At 44.7% G+C, this 23,237-nt stretch overlaps 1 protein-coding gene across 1 annotated transcript in view; it reads right to left on the reverse strand.

Moving 5' to 3' along the window:
- RAB3B (RAB3B, member RAS oncogene family) overlaps nt 1-23,237 on the reverse strand; it is a 58,960-nt gene that overhangs the window by 825 nt on the left and 34,898 nt on the right. Inside the window, exons 3-4 of the mRNA XM_065878781.1 lie at nt 14,654-14,772; nt 11,283-11,407 (exon numbers count right to left, since the gene is read on the reverse strand). Coding sequence (XP_065734853.1) covers nt 11,283-11,407; nt 14,654-14,772 — 244 coding nt within the window. The remainder of the gene's footprint in view (nt 1-11,282; nt 11,408-14,653; nt 14,773-23,237) is intronic.

Genomic DNA, 23,237 nt, shown 5'->3' on the forward strand with positions numbered 1-23,237 from the left:
AATCAATTCCCTGGTTTATAAATTGAGATAATTTTATGTATCTCATAGAATTATTTCAAGGTTTAAACAAGATGATGCATGTAAAGTGTATAGTCCTGTGCCTGATAACACGGGAGGTGTGTGTGTGTGTGTGTGTGTGTGTGTGTGTGTGTGTGTGATTAGGTGTTTTCTGAGAGTGACTACTTGACTATGTGTACACAGCACTTGAGCTTCCAAAGCATTGATCAGCATCCATTATCTCATTTGATCCTCATGTCACCCCTGGGAGAAGGAGGGTCCAGGCAGACCCTCTCCATTTCACTAATGCCCACGCTGTGGCTCAGAGAAGTAAGCTGACCTGCCCAAGGTCACCAGTATAAGAAGCCCAAGCTTTGTCCTTTTTGACCAGGGCTTTCACTCCACTTTCCCCTGCCTCTACTCACCCCAGCCTGGCCAGTCTAGTCTGGGTTCTGGGAGACATTCCAAGATCCACACTGGATAAGCAGAGCTTCATTTGCTCTGTCTACTCACAGACACACTGGGTTATCTCCCCTCAGAGGGGTTCCTCCTCCCTGAATTTCCAGGAATCGCCCTGGATCTCTCGCTCCTCACACGGACCCAACAAATTGCCCAGGAAAAACTGCACCTGAAGGGTGAGACATTCTTGTCTGTTTTGCACCTTGAGATCCTTAAAGGTACTTTCTGTGACAATGAACAGAACTTGGTTGTCCCAGGAGACACGAGCAAGGCCCTCCTGATTCAGACAAAGTGGCTGCTTTCCAACTGAGGGTCTTGGCCAGGTTGGTGGCAGCCCTTAGAAGCATAAGCCTCCATTCTCCATCATGTCCCTGTGTCGGCCTACTCCTTCCTCTTTTGTCTGTCCACCTTCCTCTTTCCCTTCCTTCTGAGTCCATCTTTATTTCTCCTCAAAAGCTTCCCTCTTCCCTTTTTTCCATGTTAGCTCCTTCTTCTCCCCTTATGTTTCTCATACTCCTTGGGATCCTTAATATTTATTGAGTGCCTACTATATGCCAGATGCTATGCTAGGAGCTTTACAAATATTGTTTTCCTTAATTCTCACAACAGCCTGTGGGGTAAATATAATCATCTCCAATCTACAAAAGAAAAATGAAGGCTCTAAGAGATTACCTAACTCACACAAGGTCACGTGACTGTGTTAGTGGAAACTGGTTTTAGATCTGGGTCTGGCTAGCTCCTACATCCATACACACCCCTGCCTCCCGTTTCGGCCTCCTTTGCTTTTATCTGACTACCACAGTGTCTGAATCTGGGCAAGTCACTTCATCTTTCTGAATCACTTAACCTCTCTGAGTCTCGGCCTCCTTGTTTGTCAAATGGGAATAACAACAGCATCTTCCTGCTGAGAGCAGTCCTGGAGGACTGAGCGAGACAATGGATATTGCTGTACGAAGTTGCCTGTTACAATGACAGTTTCTTTCTGCTCGTCTTTCATCTGCTCCTCTCACTTCCCCTTCATCCCTTTCCTCCCTCTTTTGTCATCCTCCCCCACAGAGGAGGGGGGTCTCTTTCCTCCTCCCTCCTTTTCCCTATTATCCCATTGTCCACAGAGAGGGCTGAAGCCCCCAGGTACAAACAGGGCTCCTCTTCCCCGGGCCACGCCAGCTTGAAGGCACTCGCAATTCCTGCCAGCCCGCCTCTGGTTGACAGCCTCTCCTGTAGCCCATTTCCCGACCTGAGAAAGCAAGGTGCAGAAGTGCCTGCTAATTGAGGACATGTGATGAAGAAGGAAGCGGCTGCTGGCTCCTTATCCTCAGGCTGTAGAGACGCAGTTGGCTTGAGAGACCCTCCAGCATGTAGCTTTTCCTTAACAAATATCATAAACATTGACACTCTGGCCTTTGACTGGTTTGTTACAAGTGACAGTGTTTGGGGAAGTGGGCGGAATATGTTGCTTGCCTAGGAAAGGGGCAAACAGGTAAAGAAGTAAGTAGGCTTAAACCATCAGTTTGGATGAAGATGGGGACACAGGTCAAGGCCAGGATCACCAATCCCTTCTGTGGAATTGGCACTGAGGGGAGGACGTGTCCCATTGTGCAGGTGGGCAGTGGGAAGAAGCCCAGAAGTCAGACAGCCTGGATTTGAATATAGTCTCTGTCAGCTACAAGCTGTGTGACCTCAGGCAAATTGCCTAATTTCTCCCAGCCTCTGTATCCTCATCTGTAGAATGGGTGAATATCATCTACCTCATAGGGTGGTAATAAGAATTAAACGCACAAAAGTATGTGAAGTGGTTGGCACGTGTAATACATGACCATTCCCTTTCCCTTATGTTCCCAGCCCATCTGAGTCCCAGCTTCCTTGCCCCTCCATCAGTCCCCAGGGCCTTTGGGGAAAGCCTCTTTTCTTCATCATTCAGGGTCAATCAATAAACCAGGTCTTTATTGAATATTAACTTTGTGCCAGGTCTTGCATTGAGTGCCAGGGACAAGGGGAGACCAAATCTAATTGTGGAGAAAAGACACACTTATCAGAGTGTCAGTCCCTCACACGTTCATAGTCCTTAACGATTCCCAAATACAATTTTAAAACAACTTTTGGGGGGGGTCAAGGCAAGGGTTATCACTTATAATTTACAGATAGGGAAACTGAGGCTCAGGGATGGGGCCAGGGCTCTATCCCTTATGCCCCCTTGTCTCACTCTCAGTTGGGACAGTGACAGAATACACTATAACCCAGGTAGAGCAAACCAGAGGCTGTGCAGGAATGCGGCAGAGAGAGAGAGTGGCAGGGGAGGAGAGGGGGAATAGGCTTCCAAAAGTTAGTGGCGATGGGTGTCTTTAAGGCCAGAACAGAGCAAAACTCTTCACCTGACTAACTTATTCTTTAGGACTCAGCTTAGGTATGGCTTTGCCTCCTCCTCTGTGCTTCCCTCTGCCACAGCATGTGTTACCATGCATGGTGGAAGTCCAAGGAGCTCCCCAAGCGGGGACCACGTCATTCATCTGAGCTCCAGTACCAGCCAGAAGAGTAGGGGCTCGGTGAATGTTAACTGAATGAACAGACAGATGGATGCAGGAGACGGGAATGAGCATGGAGGATGTGGTTGAGGGGCTGTGGACAGTGGGGTTCATGAGAACTCATCTCAATAAGCACGGCAAACCCTGTGCTGGGCACTGGGGACACTGAAGTGAATCAGATGAGGTTCCTAACCTTGAGAAGCGGAGATAGACACACTGACAGTGTGATAAATGCTGGAAGGGTGGGGAGTGAGGGAACTGTCATGGCACAGAGGAGGCACTTATCTGAGCCTGGGGCCCAGGGAAGTCTTCTTGGAGAAGCTGATTCTTAAGCAGATATCAGCTAGATAAAGACATGTGTGAGCACATGCCTGTATAGGACACCAGGCAGGGGAAACTGCATAAACACATATAATGGGACAAAAAGCAGTCTTGGTATATCCCAGTATGATCATAGCAGTTTGTTATCATTAGAGCAGCAAGCTCAAAGTGGTGACGGAAGAGGGAGTAAGTAACCAAACACGGAGAGCGCGTATGTCAGGCCAAGGAGATGTCATCACTGCCGTCTCAAAGATACCCAAGGTATGAGAACTCTCATTCAAGTAACTGGCGCGTGACCCTGGCCAGCCCGTGGGTCTCTTTTGTTAGCAGAACAATCCCAAATGCACCTCCACCCAACGACTGTCAGACTCCTGGAAGGCTCTTCATTAGTAGGCCCAGGTGGTAACCTTTCCTCAGGTTCATTAGTCAGGAGCCTCAGAAGCTGAGAATCTAGAGAGCTCAGGAAGATGATGACCACTTAATCAGACTATCCTCCAGTCCTTTCCTCCCTCTAATTGGCTTCAGAACAATGGAATTTCTGCTGCCTTTAATTGGGCCCAATTCTTAATTGAATCTGAGATGATTCCCACCCCCAAAATGCTCCTGTTTACCTATCCTGTCCAAAGGCAGCTGTCACAGCCCCACAGATTCCACTGACTCTGTCCACACTGCCTGCTTCTGAATTTGACTTTAGAACTCTTTTCAGAAACTCACAACTAGCTAAACTTGCTTCTCCTCACCCTGAAACTGCCCCAGAACATTTCTCCTCTACTTTTATGTTCAAATCCCTTCTCTAGCCTGCTCTGATACCTCATCATCTCCATCTTGTATCAGTCTTCAACTCAAGCCCCTCTGGTCACTGATGATTTTGGCAAGGGATTCACTGTCTTCCTTTCCACCCAGGCTTGTACTCATTCTCAGGAACTTTGGGTTTCAGGTGGACAATCCATCCAACACCCTGGCTCTTAATTTCTTAACCATCTCATTTCCAGCAACATTCTCTTCCGTTTTGTTTCTGCTATGCCCCTGTCCTTATAACTTGAGCTATTTTGACTTAGATTTGTGTCACTGGAACTCAAAGAGGTTTAATTCATCCAATATCCAGCCTCATTAGGTTGACACCCAAGATTCTGCATGGCTCAGCCTCTGTCCACTTCCCCAGCTTCATCCTCCTGGCTCACACCATGCTCCAGAAACATCGACACTTTCTTATTTTGTTTCTTTACTCATGCTACTTACTACTCTTTAGTTCCTACACCTAATCCTCTTCATTACTCACCTGTGGAATCCCTGATTCCACAGAGCCTTCCCTTTCTCTCCCCACCCCATCTCCACCACTCAGAACATACAATGCACCTCTCCCCTAGACTCCCATGGTACCTGACATGATTGTTTCAGTCAGAGTCCATCAGGAAAATGGGAACTATTCTTAAAATTTTAACTAGAGGGAACTGGTTATATGGGTGGTAGAAGAATTAAGAGGCCAAACAGAATACTGAAGAAACCCAGAGATTATTAACAGAAAAGAAAACTATTAATGGGGCCAAAGGAAGTTAAAACTGTGGGAGCAGGAGTCAGAGAAGAGGAGCAGCCTCTACTGGGGGAGCCTGCCAAGGGGTGGGGGAGACACACATGCAGGTTTTTCTCTTTTCCCCAACTCCCGTCACTTGCCAGTGTCTCTCCTTGGCTAAACCCAGCCAGAAGCCACTGTCACAGGAGGCTGGGAAACACAGCCTGCAAAGGTCAACTTCCCAGGGGGCGGTTTCAATAGAGAGACAGAGCTGGAGAAGGGTGGAGAATGCTAGTAAACAGGACGTTGAGATTATCTCTCTACTATTTTGCTTCCCTGGTCAATGAGCAACTTGAGAGCAGGGAACTTATTCACCTCTATGGCACCAGGGTCCATCACGTGCTCAGTGATTGTGGCAGATTTTTCACCGCCCTCCCTGTAGAAGATTTTATATTCCCACCCACTGCCAAGTGGCTTGCAGTGCCTCCTTGTGGGAGGAACGTATCTTCCTTGTCAATCAACATCAGATTCCATCATGTAACTTGCTTTGGCCAATGGATGTGGGCATACCAAGTCCCAACAGAAGCTTTGAGAGTCTTTGTGTGGCTTAGGCATCTCAGATTGGATCTCAGAGTTGCATGACATGGACAGAGTTGCAGCTGACTTGCTGCTGGCATGTAATGTGAGTGAGAAATAAACCTTTATTATCCAAGCTCCTGACTTGGGTTATGTGTTACCACAACATAATCTAAAGAATTCTCACCAACACTGGGACTGAGGGTAAAGTTTCAAGAGAAACTACTACAAGCTTTTGGGAAAACACCACTGGGTGGTGATACAATGGAAGCGTTAAGATTTTGAGTCTAAAGGCTGAGTTAGAGTACTGGACCTTCCACCTATGACCTGTGTGGCTTAGAAAAGTTACATAATCTTCAAGTGAAAAAAGAAAGACACGGAAGTGTGGCACAGCTCATTGCATGCAAGAAAACATAAGTGGTCTGAACTCAGCTTCTTCAGTGTAATGGAGCTGAAGACAATGCTGCCTCCCAGACTGGGAGTGAGAGTGAGGGTCACAAGAGAATTGTTGTGAAAACACATTGTGAATCATAAGTCACTACACCAAGGTTAGTTATTCTCAATGTCAGCTAGGTCTTTGTTTCTCTGCACCAGGCTGAGTGATGCAAGGTTTCAATTCACCCCAATCCAAAAAACATTTATCAAGAACCTAAAATAAGCAAAGCCATGTACAAGGGTCTTGTGGGGACTGAGTGATGAGTGGGGAATTGTGTGAATTGAAATCATGGAGTCAGAGGGATAGAGCTGAACAGACCTTCCCACTCAACTAATCCAAATCCCCTGTTTTTCAAAAGGGAAAAATTGAGACCCAGAAACAGGAAATAAGATGCTCAAGGTTACACAGTAAACTAGTGGCAGAAGCAGGATAAAACCCTCAGTCTCCAAACTCCTAGGCTGATAATTTTCCCTCCACACTTCACTGAAGTGAGTGTTTATGTGTATGCTTCAAAACCACATTTTGAACAGGTTTCTCCTGCCCTTGTAGGCAGAAGCACATTTCGCTTTTACTAGCATCCCTGGGCTCTAGTCTAGACCCATTCCCAGTCAGATCGAGGAAGAGACAAGGAGCCCCTTTTCGAGCCGCACAAAGAGGTAGAGGCCCTAACATGTCATGCTTCCTGGAATAGGAGTCCCTGAAACTTCTCTGCCCTCCCAAAGATCCACTTGCCTCAGCGTCTCTACAGCCTCATCCATGTCCCAGGAACTTTGAGGATATAGAAGACCTGCTGCTACTCAAAGCTTTAATAAATGTTAGTTGCTGGCCATAGCAGTAGTTCTGGCTGAGAGAGCTGAGAAACACTAAAAGAAAGGGAGTTCTGAAGAGGAATCCCATAAAGCAGAGGATGGCCCTACTGCACTGGCAAGCAGATCACTGAGACTTACTTAATAGTTGGTGTAGCAGAGGGTGAGGATGAGGAAGGCTGAGTATCCTCTCTCACTGCTCGCAGATATGATCACATCCTTGTGAAATTCTTGACATGGTCTGCAAGATCCTGCATGATCTGGCCCCTGCCCACCTCTCCACCCTCACCTCCCACTACTCTCCCCTTGACTAGTTAGTCCCTGCAACATGGTCTTTCAAATCTCATGAGCGTTTTCAGCTCTAAACTACGTTAGGGCTGGTCTTGATGTAGAACACTCCCCTCCCTGACCCACCCTCAATCTTTGCCTAATTTTTTTCTGATCCTTTAGTTCTCAGCTTAAGCGTTACTTTCTCAGAAGATCTTGACTCTCCAGTCTAAAATTAGGTTTCTCTCTTTTTTACTTTCTTAATAGCACTTGCAGTGGACTTATGTTACTCTTATCGGTCCACCATTCCTTCCTTTATGGAACTTCTACTTTAAACAACTGTGGTGGGGCGATAGGTTACAATACTTGCCTCCCCCAGCCACTGGGACAGGCATGTGATTCACAGGTAGCCAATCTCAGTCTTCCCTGAGATTGACATAAGGTAGTTGGGAGCAAGAATCCTCTTTTTGCAGAAGTCGGAAGATATGAATCTGGAGCTGCCATCATCCATCTTACTCCCCATTCAGAGTCTGACTATAGAAAGAGGCTGAAGGCATACACAAAGCTAAGAAATAGTGCAATTAAGTTGCACTCATAAGCTAATAAATTCTATTTTTTAAAATTAAAGCTTGTTTAATTTGGGATTTTATCACTTGCCATAATAAGAGTCCTAAGTCAAATAGAACTTACCACAATTTTTAACAGCTTTATTGAGATATAATTCACATACCATACAATTCACCCATTTACACAATTTTTAATTATATATTTATTTGTATAATTATTTGTTTAGTGTCCCTTTCCCCCATTAGTTCCGTGACAGTAAGAATCACAGCTAAGTGCCAAGATAAAACCTGGCTCAGAGTATGTGCTCAATAAATATTTTTCAATAAACAAATGTACGAGTGAATGAGTATCTATCCTGTGCTGGGTGGTTGGGATAATGAAAAAAAATTTTAGACGTAACCCCTGCTACTGCTGAGGTCTACCAAGAGAGACAGACATGTAAATAGGCAAGTTCTGGTAAGCAGTAGAGGAAAGCTCAGGAAGTTGTGTAAGACTGAGATGGGTCACCTCGACCTCCCCAAATCTAACCAATTCATTAAGGCCCTCTTTAAGTACCTTCCTAAACCCTGTAGTAAGAATTAATCTCACTTCCATCTGTTTTCCTACATAAATTAGATAGATCTTTATTGGCTCTACCACTTCCTAATTGTGTAATCTTGAGCAAGAACCTAATTTTTCAGAGTATTGAACATGACCTACCTTGAAGACTTATAGTGAGAATTAAATGAGATAATTAATGCAAAGCATTTCATATAATGCCAGCCGTTATTACGATATTTGCTGTATAGTGAGGTTAAATGGTTAGAAGCACAGGCTCTGGAGCCAGACTACTGCTTGAATTCAAATTCTGACTCTACTCTACTTGTTACTAGCTGTATGACCTTAAGCAAGTTACTCAACTTCTCTGTGCCTCAGTTTTCTCATCTGTTAAAAGAACAACTTGGATATAAGAAAAGTACCTATCTCAGAGGGTTCTAGGGGGATTAAGTTAAATGAGTAATACTTTAAACACTTAGAATAGGGCCCGGCACATGGTAAACACCTAATAAATGTTTAACTAACACACCTTTTTAAAATGCTAGTCATAAGGGTCTGGCATGCTGGCTATATTTTTTCCAAATATAAAATTAACTCACCTTTTAAAAACTTAGTCTTGTTTAACATTAAGGGCTTGACATGCTGATTATATATTTTTTCTAATACACACCAAAATATATACATAAAATCATCTTGCACACTTCCAGTGACATGAGTCTCCCGCTTGGAGAAGCACTACTCTAGACTCACACAATCCAATGATTTATGGTTCCCTAAACACAGAGTTCTGTTCCTTGCCTTTGCCAGTGTTATTCCCCCCCCCACCGCCCGAACGTCCTTGCCTTTCTTTCTCACTTGGCTGCTCCTACTTGTCTTCAAGACTCAGAGTGGGCGTCATGTTCTCTGACCCCAACTGAATATGTGCCTCCTCTGTGCTCCCACAACCCCGGCACATCCCTCTATCACAACATTGATCACCAGGTGGATCCCTATTTCTGTCTCAGACCAGGGAACATAGCCTATTTCACAGCACAGTACTTGGCATGGAGTAGGAGCTCAGGAAGTCATAATTAGAACGAAGTAAAATGAAGTAGCCAAATACTTGACTCCATAAAATGTTAATCCATAGTCTTGCAGTGTTTACTCACTGCCAGGCCATTTGCCAGGCATGGTGGGTATAAAGATAAACAAGACTCACTTCCTGTCGTCATGGAGCTTTCTGGAGACAAATATGGAAACAAGTGCACCCAAGTGTGATGGGTACTGTGCCTGTTGCATGTACGGGGTACACTAAGTGGGGGCACAAAGAAAAGAGCTGGGGGAATATGGAAGAGGCTTCAGAGCAGTGAAGATGTTCTGAAAGCTGAGTGGGCTTTCAACAGCTGGATAAAAGTAGGGGATGGGGAGTAGAAAAGAGCCTTTCAAACAGATGGTACATCGTTGATCCAGGGACAGCGTTGGGAGTCTCGGCGACAGCAGGCTGAAGACATAAAGAGAGAGCCTGAGGTCACCCATGTGAGGGCTTCGCTACATGCTCACTGTTCTGTGAACTATGGGAATGGGTAGAGGCACATTCTGGATCCTGAGAACCTCTGTGATGGGGTAAGAACCATCAAGAGCCAAATGGCCCAGCCTCCGTATTTATTAAGCACCTACAGTGTGTTAATTTCTATTCCAGGACACACTGGAGGACAGGAGAGGGAAAAAAGAAGTATAGGACACTCTCCTATACATCTACTCACAATACACATAACACAAATATATACAAGACACAACTCACACTTGTATATGATACAATTTTCCCACCTACCAGCCCAAATATCTGTACTTCAGAAACTGGCAGAGAATATAACTTTAAACTCCCTATTCCTCAATACTTACAGCACGTAGGTTGTAAGAAATACTTAGGGAGACTGGCTAAAAGCTAAGCAGTACTTCATTCTTCTAGAAGAAGACTTCCCTAAGGTGATCTCACATTGAACCTCAATACAGAAAAGAAAAGAAAAAAAGGAAGAAAAGAAAGGCTGCTCTTTTAAGCAAGTGTAGGTAGGTGTCCTGCTGTGCAGTCACTGAGACACATCTGAGGCACCTGGGTCTCAGTGGAGCACAAGGATCAAGGTGCTTTAACCTTGGAAAAAGTCAGAGCGTCACTGAGCTGCATGCTTAAACCATGTTGTCTCATCCCTCATGCAATTACTTTTGCCGTGAATTGTATTTTGGTGACAAAGCATCAGTTTACACTGAGAGAAATTGTAAGACACAGCCTACGATGTTCAGTGTTGTAGTTGCTGTAAGGCATGTTTGATATTAAGGACGTTGTCATATTCAGCATATAGAGTCTGCTCTACAGTTGCCAGTGGAGAGCAGTGTTTCTCTGGAATAATAGGTTTGTTTTCATCTTAAGGACCATCTCTGAACCATGTAACTGATTATGTTTCCTTCTTTGCAATGGTTGCTGGGAAGCTCAAAGCAAATATTTTGGCCCAACTCTTGCACATGCCCAAAAACTTATAAAATATACACTTATCTCACCCCTGGCCTCCTCTTATGTTCTCCTACACTTGCTTTCGCTTTGCTTCAATTGTCTCACTTATTTTTTTATTGATGTATTGATACTATGATGATTTTTATAGGATACCTCAAATCCTTTGTGGAAGGAGCTGGTTAAAAAAATGATTTCATAAATTTACATTTTATTTATACATTAAAGGACCTCGCTGGTGGCACAGTGGTTAAGAATCCGTCTGCCAATGCAGGGGACATGGGTTCGATCCCTGGTCTGGGAAGATCTCACATGCTGCGGAGCAACTAAGTCCGTGCGCCACAACTATTGAGCCTGCACTCTAGAGCCTGCGAGCCACAACTACTGAGTCCGCGCACCACAATTACTGAAGCCCATGCACCTAGAGCCCATGCTCCACAACAAGAGAATCCACCGCAAGAAGAAGCCTGAGCACCGCAACGAAGAGTAGCCCCCGCTCACCGCAACTAGAGAAAGCCCGTGTGCAGCAACGAAGACCCAACGCAGCCAAAAATAAATAAATCTATAAAAAATTATTTATACATTCAATGTAACAAAATATACATGTATAATAAATAATGAATACCTAGAATTCACTAGCACAAAGCCCATATGTACATCACACAAATATGAAACAATACACACAGAGCACATATGCACATAATTCACAATCACAGCACATCCTTAATGTCACAAATACAAACACACACTTGTCCTCTCCATTTGCCCCACTCCCGTGCATACACACATGTCATGCACATACCCAGCTGCTCTGCGAGGAGCCGGCCCTTCTCGGTGGGAACAACCCTCTCTTCCTCCATGTCACACTTGTTCCCCACCAGGATGACCTGCGCATTGTCCCAGGAGTAGGTCTTGATCTGAGTAGCCCTAAAGAGAGACAGAGAGATGACGGTGTTAACGACAACCTCCTAGGCTAGAAAGGACCCTGCAAAGCTCACAGAAGCCCCTTCAGTGGGGTTCACAACACACAAGATACTGTCAGCTAATTCATCCTAGGACAGTCAGACCTCTGCTCCTGCTGGCTGTCACAGATGCTGACCCTTAAGCCCTGGTTGCAAACTTCACTCAGCTATTTGGAGCCCACCTCTAATGCCCTCTCCTCACAGGCAGAGAGCTCTTTCTAAAACATCTATCAGATGATTCGTCCTTTCTTAAAAGCCTTCTCTGGTCCCTGGACTAGCTAAGCGATGAAGTCTAGATCCCTCAGTTAGGCGCTCAAGACCATTTACATCCTGTCTCTCCAGCCTCATCACCCTTCCTCTCACTTCACAAACCTCACCCATTCCCCAAAGGCTCTTCCATGGCATGTGCCTTTGCCTTTACTGGAAATCCCTTCCCCACACTAAGTCATCCTCCAAGGCTCAGGGCTGATCCCACAGTTGCCTGGGGGAGGCTTCTCAAGCTTCCCCTGGCCCAACAAGCCTCTCCCTCCTCCTCTGTGATTCATAAATCTTCACTGAGGCCTTAGATCATTATTATTTGTAGAAACCAAAATGTCAGCAGTGGTTTCCCTCACGTAGGATGATTATGAAATTTTATTCATTTATTTATTTTTGGCTGTGTTGGGTCTTTGTTGCTGCGTGCGGACTTTCTCTAGTTGTGGCGAGCGGGGGCTACTCTTCACTGCTGTGCACGGGCTTCTCTTTGTGGTGGCTTCTCTTGTTGTGGAGCATGGGCTCTAGGTGCATGGGCTTCAGTAGTTGTGGCACTCAGGCTCAGTACTTGTGGCTTGCAGGCTCTAGAGCGCAGGCTCAGTAGTTGTGGTGCACGGGCTTAGTTGCTCCGAGGCATGTGGGATCTTCCCAGACCAGGGATCGAACCCGTGTCCCCTGCATTGCCAGGCAGATTCTCAACCACTGTACCACCAGGGAAGTCCCAAAACTTTAAAAAAATACTTTACCTTTCAAAATTTTGAAAGTGAGCATGTATTACTTTTATAATGAGAAACAAACTTTTAAACAGAGGAAATAAAATCAGACCTTTTTATTGAGGAGACATCTTTTTGTGTAGTTGGCCTAACTCTGTCCCCAAATACCTCATCAGGTAGAAACAATTACCTTCCCTTTTGTTCCCTTACTCTTTTTTGTGGCGCCTGTCACATTTGGCTGAATTTATCTGCCTCTCCTTGAGAGCAGGGACAGGCTTATTCATCTTTGGGGTACCAGCCCCCAGCATAGAGCACAGAGAAAAAAATCATTGATTGTCTGGTGAAGGAAGAAGCCAGCAAATGATTGATCCTGAAGCAGATCTAAATAAAATATGACCCTATCCTGACACTGACAATCTAACTTAACCCTAACTGCAACCTGGACCGATAGCCAACCCTGCTCCTAAAGCTCATCTCACCACCAATCTTCTCCTTAAGGGTGAAAAGCCACTCCCTCAAAGGCTGGAATTTACTCAACCACCATTTGTGGTGAACCGACAGAGAGCCAGGTTCTGTGCTGGGTACTGGGGCTTAGATGGCAGGTGGGTGCTAGGCTGGGACCAAGTTCCCCAGAGGCAAAACTAAAGGCCAGAGCTTGGGAAAGATAGACATTCAGTCTTCAGCTTCACGACAGGTACATGGAGCCAACTCCCCAAGTCTCCCATGCCACTCTTCTGTCATCTTCCTCCCTCCTCCCACCACCATCCAGGCTCAGCTCCCAGATTAGCAACTTAGGTTATTCTTGGAGGAATCTTCACCAGGTGTTAAAGGCACTGTGTGCCTGAGGCAGAATGAACAGCGACTGATGGAGAGAGGGAAGGAGGTCAAGGCCGACAGGGAATGGGCAGTGTGGAGATACTTAAAGAAAGAGCTAATCACTTCGTGGTGGAGGTGGGGGGGAAAGATGGAGACATGGGAGAAGGGAGGAGAAGAGAAAAATCATGACTGGAGGAGGGAAGAGAGGGAACAAGAAAGGAAAAAAGCAGGAGAAAAAAGAGGCATAAAGAGAGAGGAGGGGAAAAAAGAGGGAGGAAAGGAGAAAAAAGGAAGGTGGAGAGGACTTATTAAAAGGAAAGGGGGAGAAAGGAGGAAGAAGGGGATGACCAACAGACTAAGAAGGACCACACATGGGTGACAGGCATGTGGGTGGCACCATAGACTGATGCTCAGAACTCAGGGGGTGGGCGGGGAGAACATGGCAAGCAGCCTGCAAGGCCACTCCCAGCTCAAGGCTCCAAGGCACCAACAGTGCTGCACATAGTCATGACAACTGTTCCTTGGGAGACAGGAAGTCTTCAAAGGGTAGCTGTTGGGCAAAGAAGAGCGGGAGACAAGCTTGGCACTGGCCAGCTCTGCTGCTGTGTGCCCAGCCTACTCAGCCTCTCTGATTGTGAAGAAGAGCCAGGCACACACGCTCCATCTTCCCCATCCTTTCCATTGATTAGGGGCACCGGGTCCTGACCCTCTGTCTCACGTGCCTTTCCTCTCGTGCTCCCTTCTCCCTGTGAGTAATGCTCCAGGAAGAAAGATGTAAGTTGCTCAGAGGTTATACTTCTGGGGAACTGTGCCGATTTCTATCGTATCAAGATATTGAATCTTTATGAACTTGGACACCCGGCCCAGGGATAAACTTTATAGGGAAGCAATATGTGGATTCACTTAGCACTATGTCCAGAATGATCTCTCTAAAACACTAATTTGAACCTGTTGTTTCCCTGTTCAAATGTCCTCACCTACCAGATAAAATCCAAATCCCTCATCCCAGCACATAAAATCCTTCATGACCTCTGCTCTTCTTACCCTCTCACTTACCTTCTTATCTTTGCACATCTGTACTATTTTTCTGGAACATTCTTACCCATTTGTCCCTCTGGCTAACTCCTGTTCATCTTTCAAAACGCAGCATATGTGTCAGCAATTCCAGGGCAACTTCCCTGACTTCCCAGGCTGGGTCAGAGCCCTCCGCTGGGTTCCCACAGCCCTGGTGCCACTCTCATCACTGCACCTGTCACATGATATTTTCATTGCCTGCTCACTGATCTGTCCTCTCCTCTCATCTGTGAACTTTTTGAGGACAGGAGCCATGTCTGATTCATTCGAGTTTCCCTAGCACATAGCACAGAGCCTAGTACGTACTAGGTTTTCATGAACAGTTTGATGAGTGGGTGAAGGAACGAATCTCATACCAGTCTTGGACGGCATTGAAGGATTCCTCATTGGTGACGTCATACATCAGGATGAAGCCCATGGCTCCACGGTAATAGGCTGTGGTGATGGTCCGGTACCGCTCCTGTCCAGCCGTGTCCTGGGTGGGAAAAGGAAAGTGTCAGCCTCCTAGAAAGTCTGCTTTGTTTCTAAAGAGTCCCCAGGACAATTAAAATCATCCAAAGTATATTTAAGGAGCACCTATTATGTATCTTTTATTGTACTTGGTGACTAGAATAAAATGGTTTCTGAAACCTCATAGAAATTAATAAGAAGATAATTAAAATCCCAATAGAAAAATGAGCAGGAGTAAAGAACAATTCACAGAAGAAATGTAAATGGATAATCATTATATTAATAGGTTTTAACATTATTTTTAATTATAATTCCCATTATAGTTGAGGATGTAGTGAGATGTATAACCTCATACCTTGCTTGTGGGAATGACACTTGGTTCAATCTTTCTGGTAATCAATTTGGAAGTCCCAAGAGCATTAAAAATAGTTGTACCCTTTGAACTAGAAACTTTTCCTTCTAAAAACTTTTTCTACAAAAATAGAATATCAGACAAATATTATGCACAAAAATGCTTCTTACAACTTTATTTAGACATTGAAAAACTGACATCAACCTATATATTCAACAATAGGAGAATGGTTAAAATACAAGATTTTTAATGTGTTTATTTATATAAGAATATTTATTATAATGGAACAATTCTTGTATGTGCGATATAATGTCAGTTTCATAACTATATATGCAGAGAAGAAAACTGGAAAGAAACACATCAAAAGGTTAATAGTAATTATCTCTGTATGAAAGATAAGAATTACCAGGATTTTCATTTTCTTCAGCTATTTTTATTTCCTCTATGCTAAGCATGTATTACTTATATAAGGAGAAACAAACATTTTTACTAAAAAAAGACGAAGACAATTCTTTATCTCAAGCAGCTCACAGTCTAGTTGGAAAGACAAACATGTAAGCAAGATAAGCCAAGCCCCACAACAAAGTGTTACTGGAGTACACTGGGATGCTTCACAATGTCCACATGGTCCTTATGTGAGGGGCCAGCCGGTCTTCTCTGAATCATTAGTTTTAGATGTGTGATACTTGAGCGCGTATAAAACATTTCCTCATATATTATCTTATTTAAATTTTATAATAATCTCTATGAGGTAGGGATCAGTATTTACATTTTGTAGTTGAGAATGCAAAAATGCAGAGAGGGTAAGTGATTTTTCCAAGGCCACAATGCTGGTGACAAAAGCTATGCCTTAAATCTAGGACTTCTGATTCTAAGTCCAGTGCACATACCATTATACCTCAATCAATGAAAGATTTATCCACAGGCATTTACTGAACACTACCCATAATGATAATAAAAACAAATAGGGACTTCCCTGGTGATCCAGTGGGTAAGGTTCCATGCTCTCAATGCAGAGAGCCTGGGTTCGATCCCTGGTCGGGGAACTAGATCCCACATGCATGCTGCAACTAAGAAGTCCACATGCTGCAACTAAGAGTCACACGCTGCAACTAAGAAGTCTGCACACCGCAACTAAGATATCTGCACACCACAACTAAGAAGCCTGCATGCTGGACTTCTCTAGTAGCACAGTAGTTAAGAATCTGCCTGTCAATGCAGGGGACACGGGTTTGAGCCCTGGTCCAGGAAGATCCCACATGCCGCGAAGCAATGAAGCCCGTGCACCACAACTACTGAGCCTGTGCTCTAGAGCCTGCGAGCCACAGCTACTGAGCCCGTGTGCCACAACTACTGAAGCCTGTGCACCTAGAGCCTGTGCTCTGCAACAAGAGAAACCACCTCAATGAGAAGCCCATGCACCACAAAGAAGAGTAGCCCCAGCTCACCGCAACTAGAGAAAGCCCATGCGCAGCAACGAAGACCCAAAGCAGCCAAAAATAAATAAATTAATTAAAAAATAAAAAAATAAGAAGCCTGCATGCCACAACTAAGACCTAGCACAGCCTAACTAAATAAATAAATGGTTAAAAAAAAAACAAATAATGAGAACAATAAGAATTATAGCCTGCTATTAATTGTACATATGTTGCACCTGTTATCCACAAACGTTAGAAAAATCCTGTAGGGTACATATCATTACTCCCATTTTACAGATGAGAAAACTGAAGTTCAGAGAGATTGCCCATCAAATATAAGATTTGGGATTCAAAACAAGTATGTCTGACTCCTACACCCATTACAGTATATTGCCTTGGCTATGAACCATACTTTGTGTGACACAGAAATGGAACAAGGACCATCCTTGCCCTAAGGAAGCCTCAGTAAAAGTAAAGAGGTGGCTAAGACATACCACTGAACTCATAATAGCAATATGTGGCAGTATGTCATCAGTACCGGGTATGTGGCATAAAGAAAATGTGTTACACAAGTCAGATAAAGTAGAAACATGGTGGTTTTAGGTAGTTATGGAAGATGTCAAAGCAGAGATAGTGTACCAGTTAGGGTAGACTGGGTTATTCAATAATACGCAATCTCAAAATCTCAACAGCTTCAAAAACAAGGTTTTATTTTTCACTATTTTTACATATCCATCAAGGGTTGGCTGGGTGCTCTGCTTTTTGTCTTCCTCATTCCAGGATAAAGAGTGACAGGGTGGGGCTTTCCAGGTGGTGCAGTGGTTGAGAGTCCGCCTGCCAATGCAGGGGACACAGGTTCGTGCCCCAGTCTGGGAAGATCCCACATGCTGCGGAGCGGCTGGGCCCGTGAGCCATGGCCGCTGAGTCTGCGCGTCCGGAGCCTGTGCTCTGCAACGGTAGAGGCCACAACAGTGAGAGGCCCGCGTACCGAAAAAAAAAAAAAGGAGTGACAGGGTGGCTACGAGAGGGAAAGAAAGTGTATGAGTCATGTGTTGGCTCTTCCACTTTTCCCATTCACTGGCCAAAGCAAGTCACATGCCCGTACCCAAGAAAGCACAATCCTATAATACGCCCAGGAGGAGAATGGGAAATGTGGTAGATGGCATAGCCACTCCCATGTACCAAGCCCAGGAGCATTACCTACAAATGTGCTTACTTGGTAACAGAAGGAGACAAACAGGGATTTTCCGAAAGAAGAATTTTCCAAGCAGAAAAGTGAAGGAAGGGTATTTTGGCAGAAGGAAGATTTTTTTCCAGTGACTATTCCAGAAGAACTTAAGGAACGGCGGGAAGTGAGTAGATGAAGCTAGAAAGAGCTTTGAATGCCATGCTATGGAGTTTGAACTTGATCTTTTTAGGGTCAAAGATTTTGAGACAGGAGATTAACATGATTGGATCTGAACTTTAGAAAGATCACTCTGACTCTGATGTGGAGAATGAACTGGAGGAAGTAGAGATGGGAGGCAGGAAAGCTGGTTGGTTAGATCTTTGCAGTGGCTCAGGTGCAACCTAAGACGGATTTGAACTAGAGTGGTAGCAATGAGGATGGAGTAGAAATAGACTCAAGAGGTATTTAAGAGGTGAATTACAGGGCATGATGACAGATGGGTTTTGTTTCTGGCAGGGCTCAGTTTCTTCATGTCCTGAGCAATTCAGCTCTGACCCAGACTTGCACATTACTCAGCAAAACAAAATCTGCATTTAACACACTCCCCATCCTTGGAGAGCATAGGAATCACCATCTTCTGTTTGCTGAGCAGGTTTTTGGGTGTCTTACTCTTTACCTCAAGCAGCCTAACAGAGTATTCCTTCTGACCACACACAGTACTTCTCCCTAAGAGTTCTGGCAAACAGAATTTTATCCAGCTCATGAATGGGTGAGTGGCTGAATGAATTAAAGAATGAATGAAGAGATAGATGATTGAGTGAGTGAGGAGTGAGAGTGAGTGAGTAAACATCTAACACAGGAATCTTAGGCACTAATATTAGAGAAATATTCACTGTCTGCCATATCTCACAAAAGCTCTGTGTGTGTGTGTACCTATGAAACACTGCAGCAGAATTTGATCCTCCCCTCCCACGCTCTTACCTCTGCTTCCTGAGCTCCTCAGAGCCAACACAACAGATGAGACTCCTCTCTTCAATCTACAGGCTCAGACCTTAAATCTTGTCCTGTAGGGTTTAGAATTAAGCCACCTGTCCAGACTGGTGATCTAAAGGCCCAAGCAGGATTTCTGAGCAACTGCACTGCCAGCAGTTCTCATCTCTTCTCATTCCACCCACATTATACCATTTCTCTATGAGAGTTTCCAGTCTCTTATCTCTGCCTGGAGCCTGGCCCTGTGCCCCAGCTCTTTGACAAAGAGTCCTGCCACCCAATTGATGCCCAATTAATTGGAAATCCTGGTATAGAATAATAAATGAGCTTGGACATGGAATCAGTTTCACCTCTGTACTCCCAGTGCCTAGCACAGGGCTATGCACACAGTAGGGATTCAATCACCACCTTGCTAAACAAAAAGGCCATATAGTTTTAAGGTTAGGAGCACGGTCTCTGGAATTAGACTTCTGGGTGTAAACCCCTGTTTTAGCACTTACTATGTGACAATGGCAGGCAGCCTCTAAAATAGCTCCCAATGATTGTTGTCTCCTGGTATTCATGCTCTTCAGTAATCCCCTCCTGGGGCAATTTTCCTTTCGGGGCCTTAGTTTCTTCATTTATAAAATGGGAATAATAACAATACCTATTTCACAAAGTTATTGTGAAGATTAAGAATGTCATTATATCTAAAATGCTTGGAACAGTTCCTGAAACAGAGTAAATGTCACTTAGGCATTATTTTTGTACTTCCACAGTCAGCCCCAGGAGCAGGGCCAGCTTCCCAGGGTCTGCCCAACAGGAGTGAATGAGTCTCATGTCATGTGCCACTTCCTTCTCATTCAAACCTGCCCAGGGATGCCTCCACCCAGGGTCTCAATATGATGCTTCCCTCAAGGAGCAGAAAGTGGCCAGACAGAAAGGGAATGGATGAGTTAAGAGTTGAGCGGGCTTTGGACTTCCCTGGTGGCTCAGTGGTTGAGAATCTGCCTGCTAATGCAGGGGACACGGGTTCCATCCCTGGTCCGGGAAGATCCCACATGCCACGGAGGGATCTTGCACCACAACTACTGAGCCTGCATTCTAGAGCCCACGAGCCACAACTACTGAAGCCCGCGCACCTAGAGCCTGTGCTCCGCAACAAGAGAAGCCACCCCAATGAGAAGCCCGCCCACCACAATGAAGAGTAGCCCCCGCTTGCCACAACTAGAGAAAAGCACACACGCAGCAACAAAGACCTAATGCAGCCAAAAATAAATAAATAAATAAAATGTATTTTTAAAAAAGAGTTGGGGCTTCCCTGGTGGCGCAGTGGTTGAGAGTCTGCCTGCCAATGCAGGGGACACGGGTTCGTGCCCCCGTCTGGGAGGATCCCACATGTCGTGGAGTGGCTGGGCCTGTGAGCCATGGCCGCTGAGCCTGCGCGTCCGGAGCCTGTGCTCCGCAACGGGAGAGGCCACAACAGTGAGAGGCCCACGTACTGCCAAAAAAAAAAAATTAATATAATAAAAATTTTAAAAAGAGTTGATCAGGCTTTGGTCTGACTCCCAGCTCTGCCACTCATCAACTGTGTGCTTTTGGACAGCTTGGTTCTTTCATCTCTCTGAGGCTCAGCTTCCTCACGATTCGAATGGAATAATAATGCTTACTTTGTAGGGTGTTTGTAATTAACTAAGATTATTTTAAATGTCTGGCTCATAATAGATACTCAAATATAGGAGTATTTGTCATTTTCATTATTATTTTACTTTTCTAAGCCTTAATCTCCTCATCAATAAAGTGGTGATAATAATACCAGCCCTGAAGTGGTTATGTGAGGATCAGTGACAATGTACTGGTAGAGCTTGGCAGAGTGCCAGGCACATAGTAGGTGCTCAATGAAGTTCATAGTAGCTACTGCTATTACTGTTGATATTGTTGTTGTTGTTGTTATTCATCTAAAGAAAAGCAAGGTTGGAAACAACAATCCAGCTCTCACTACCCTGTGCTCAATAGAAAGTAGCCCAGAGAATCGCTTCTAAACCTCCCTCTCTCTTTTATTTTTAAAAATCACTTTGACGAACATTGATTCCCCTCCCACTGAGGAGAGTCAGAAATAGAACCAAAGAGGAGACAGGAAGGAGGAGAAAGAAAGAGGCATGACTCACTGGCTACTTGAGGAAGGAGACCGTGTCATCAAGAGCAATCAATTCACTTCTACGAAGCAGACACTCATTGAGCTCTTCATATGGGCAGAGCCTTATGCCAGAGAGCGGACACCATGATGCACAAGCCACCATCCTGGCCTGCAGCAGCCCTGTCAGCGTGGCCGACAGACACTTGCTATGTGCCAGGCGCTTTGATAAGTGCTTTATATATGGGATCTTATTATTTGTACTAACAAAATAAAACTGCTATGTGCCAGGCACTATGCTAAGCACTTTTCCTACTGTACTTAATTTTCAAAACAGCCTTGAAATACTGTTATCTTTACTTACAGATGAGAAAAATTTAAATAACTTGCCTACAATCTTGCAACCAGTTCATGGCAGACAGATTCAAAGCTAGGTCTGATTCCAAAGCCTGTGCTCTTCCTGGGATGCCCTTTGCTCTACGTTATTTCTCTTAATTATTATGTCAGCCTGAAGCAGGACAAGGGTCACAGAGGTTAAGTAAATTGCTAGAGTCACAAGCTATAAGGAAGCAGAGTCAGGATTCAAATTCGGTCTTTTAACAAGTGTGTATTTTCAGCACAGCCTATAGCCCAACCAGACTGTGTATTCTAAATCCCTCTCTGCCCCTCAGGACAGGACCCAGCCCACCCTGAAGCCTTCCAGATAGGAGATCCTCCAACCATGTCTAAGACTTCCTAAGGCCAACAATCTCCCCTCCACCAGAGCGTAAGGCTGGAAATCACCCACAAAGCTTAAATGGAATCACGTGTGTCTGGCACGCAGGTGCTCAACAATATTAGTTATGTTCTCTGTCTTGATTGAATCATTGATCCAACACAGATCCATCATTTCTTTCTGGAGTTTCCTCCTTGTCACCCACACATGCAATACTAATTTCTGCTCCATATGTCTGTTCATGCTACTCTCTCTGCCACAGATGCCCCCTCCCAGCTCCTCCACTTGTCTTGACTATCAGATTGTTGAGTTCTAAAATTAAAAGTAAATCTTAGAAGTTACTCAATCCGCCCGCTCACTTAAAAAAGGAATTCCTTCTACAGCATACTTACATTGAGTGTTCCCAATGTTGGATGCCTACCACCTCCAAAGGCAGCCACACCACTGATGGACAGTTCTGAGTATTAGAACATTTCTTCCTTCCATAGAGCTGAAAGCTGCATGTGGTAATTTCTATTCATTGATTTAACGCTGTTCTCTGGAGACCCAAAGAATAAATCTATTTTTTCACTCATGTGGCAGCCCTCCAAATATTTAAGTTCTAGGTTTGTTTAGCTCTTAGAGTTTACAAAGTTTTTTTCTTATTATCTCAGTTAGTTCCCAGAGAAATCCTGTAAGAGAAGAACCAATATCTCCATTACACACACACACACACACACACACACACACACACACACACACACACAAAACAACTGCACCTTGAAGAGGTGAATGATGAAAAGAGGCTTAAATAAAACCAGGTCTTCTGACTCCAAGAGACCAATGCACATGGCACAGGGCTACATCCCTGATGTTTTAAATCACGTGTGACAGGTACCACAATTAAACAGAATGACCAGAACAGTGACGGGAACTTGAAACTGTGTCATGGGAGAAGCAACTGAAGGAAGGAAGAAGCTTTGGGGAATCGTACTGCTATCTTCAAATATCTAAAGTGCCTAAAGGGAGGGTATTGCTCCTTTTCCTTTCTATTTTTTTTTTTTTTTCAAATCTTCACTGGGCACTGATTCTGTGGCAAATGTTGGCTAGGTCCTGAAGATAAAAGGTTGAATACTACACATACCTACTTGAAGTCTACAGTGTCTGTTGACTGGAAAGAGAAATGTGCATTGGATGGGGATTCTGAGGCAGGAGAAGCCCATTCCCATAGAGCCTTCTAGCACCTTTCCTTGAGGCAACACTCTTCCTTTGGAGCTCAGCTCAGTAGAGGAACTAGCCTGACCATCCTGGCAATGTCAAATGCTCCAATTACAGGTTCTCCTGGCACCATATACTTCTTTTTAGCACTCCTCTCCACTGTAATTTTGTATTTATTTGTGTAATTATTTGATGAAAGTCTGTCTTCCCTGCCAAACTGCAAGGGCCACAAGAACAGGATGTCTGGTTTTGCCTACTATTGTGTCTCCAGTGCCTGGCACAGCCCTGGCACATGGGGTGGGGGAGATTTCCAAAAAATACTGGTTGAAAGGGTGAATTTTGTGGGTGACTGCAACATTTTTGACAGAGCACACTGAACGTCAGATGGGAATTACTAAAAATCCAAATCTCATCTCCTTACTCTGGGTCTAAATCCCTTCCCCGGCTGCCCACACGATGGGGTCCAAGCAACTCCATAGAACATAGACCCTTCAGGATCTACTCAGGTTTCCTTTCCAGTTTCTTCCCTCCCATTCC

This window comes from Phocoena phocoena, chromosome 1 (genome assembly GCF_963924675.1).
Source record: "Phocoena phocoena chromosome 1, mPhoPho1.1, whole genome shotgun sequence".
NCBI lineage: Eukaryota > Metazoa > Chordata > Mammalia > Artiodactyla > Phocoenidae > Phocoena > Phocoena phocoena.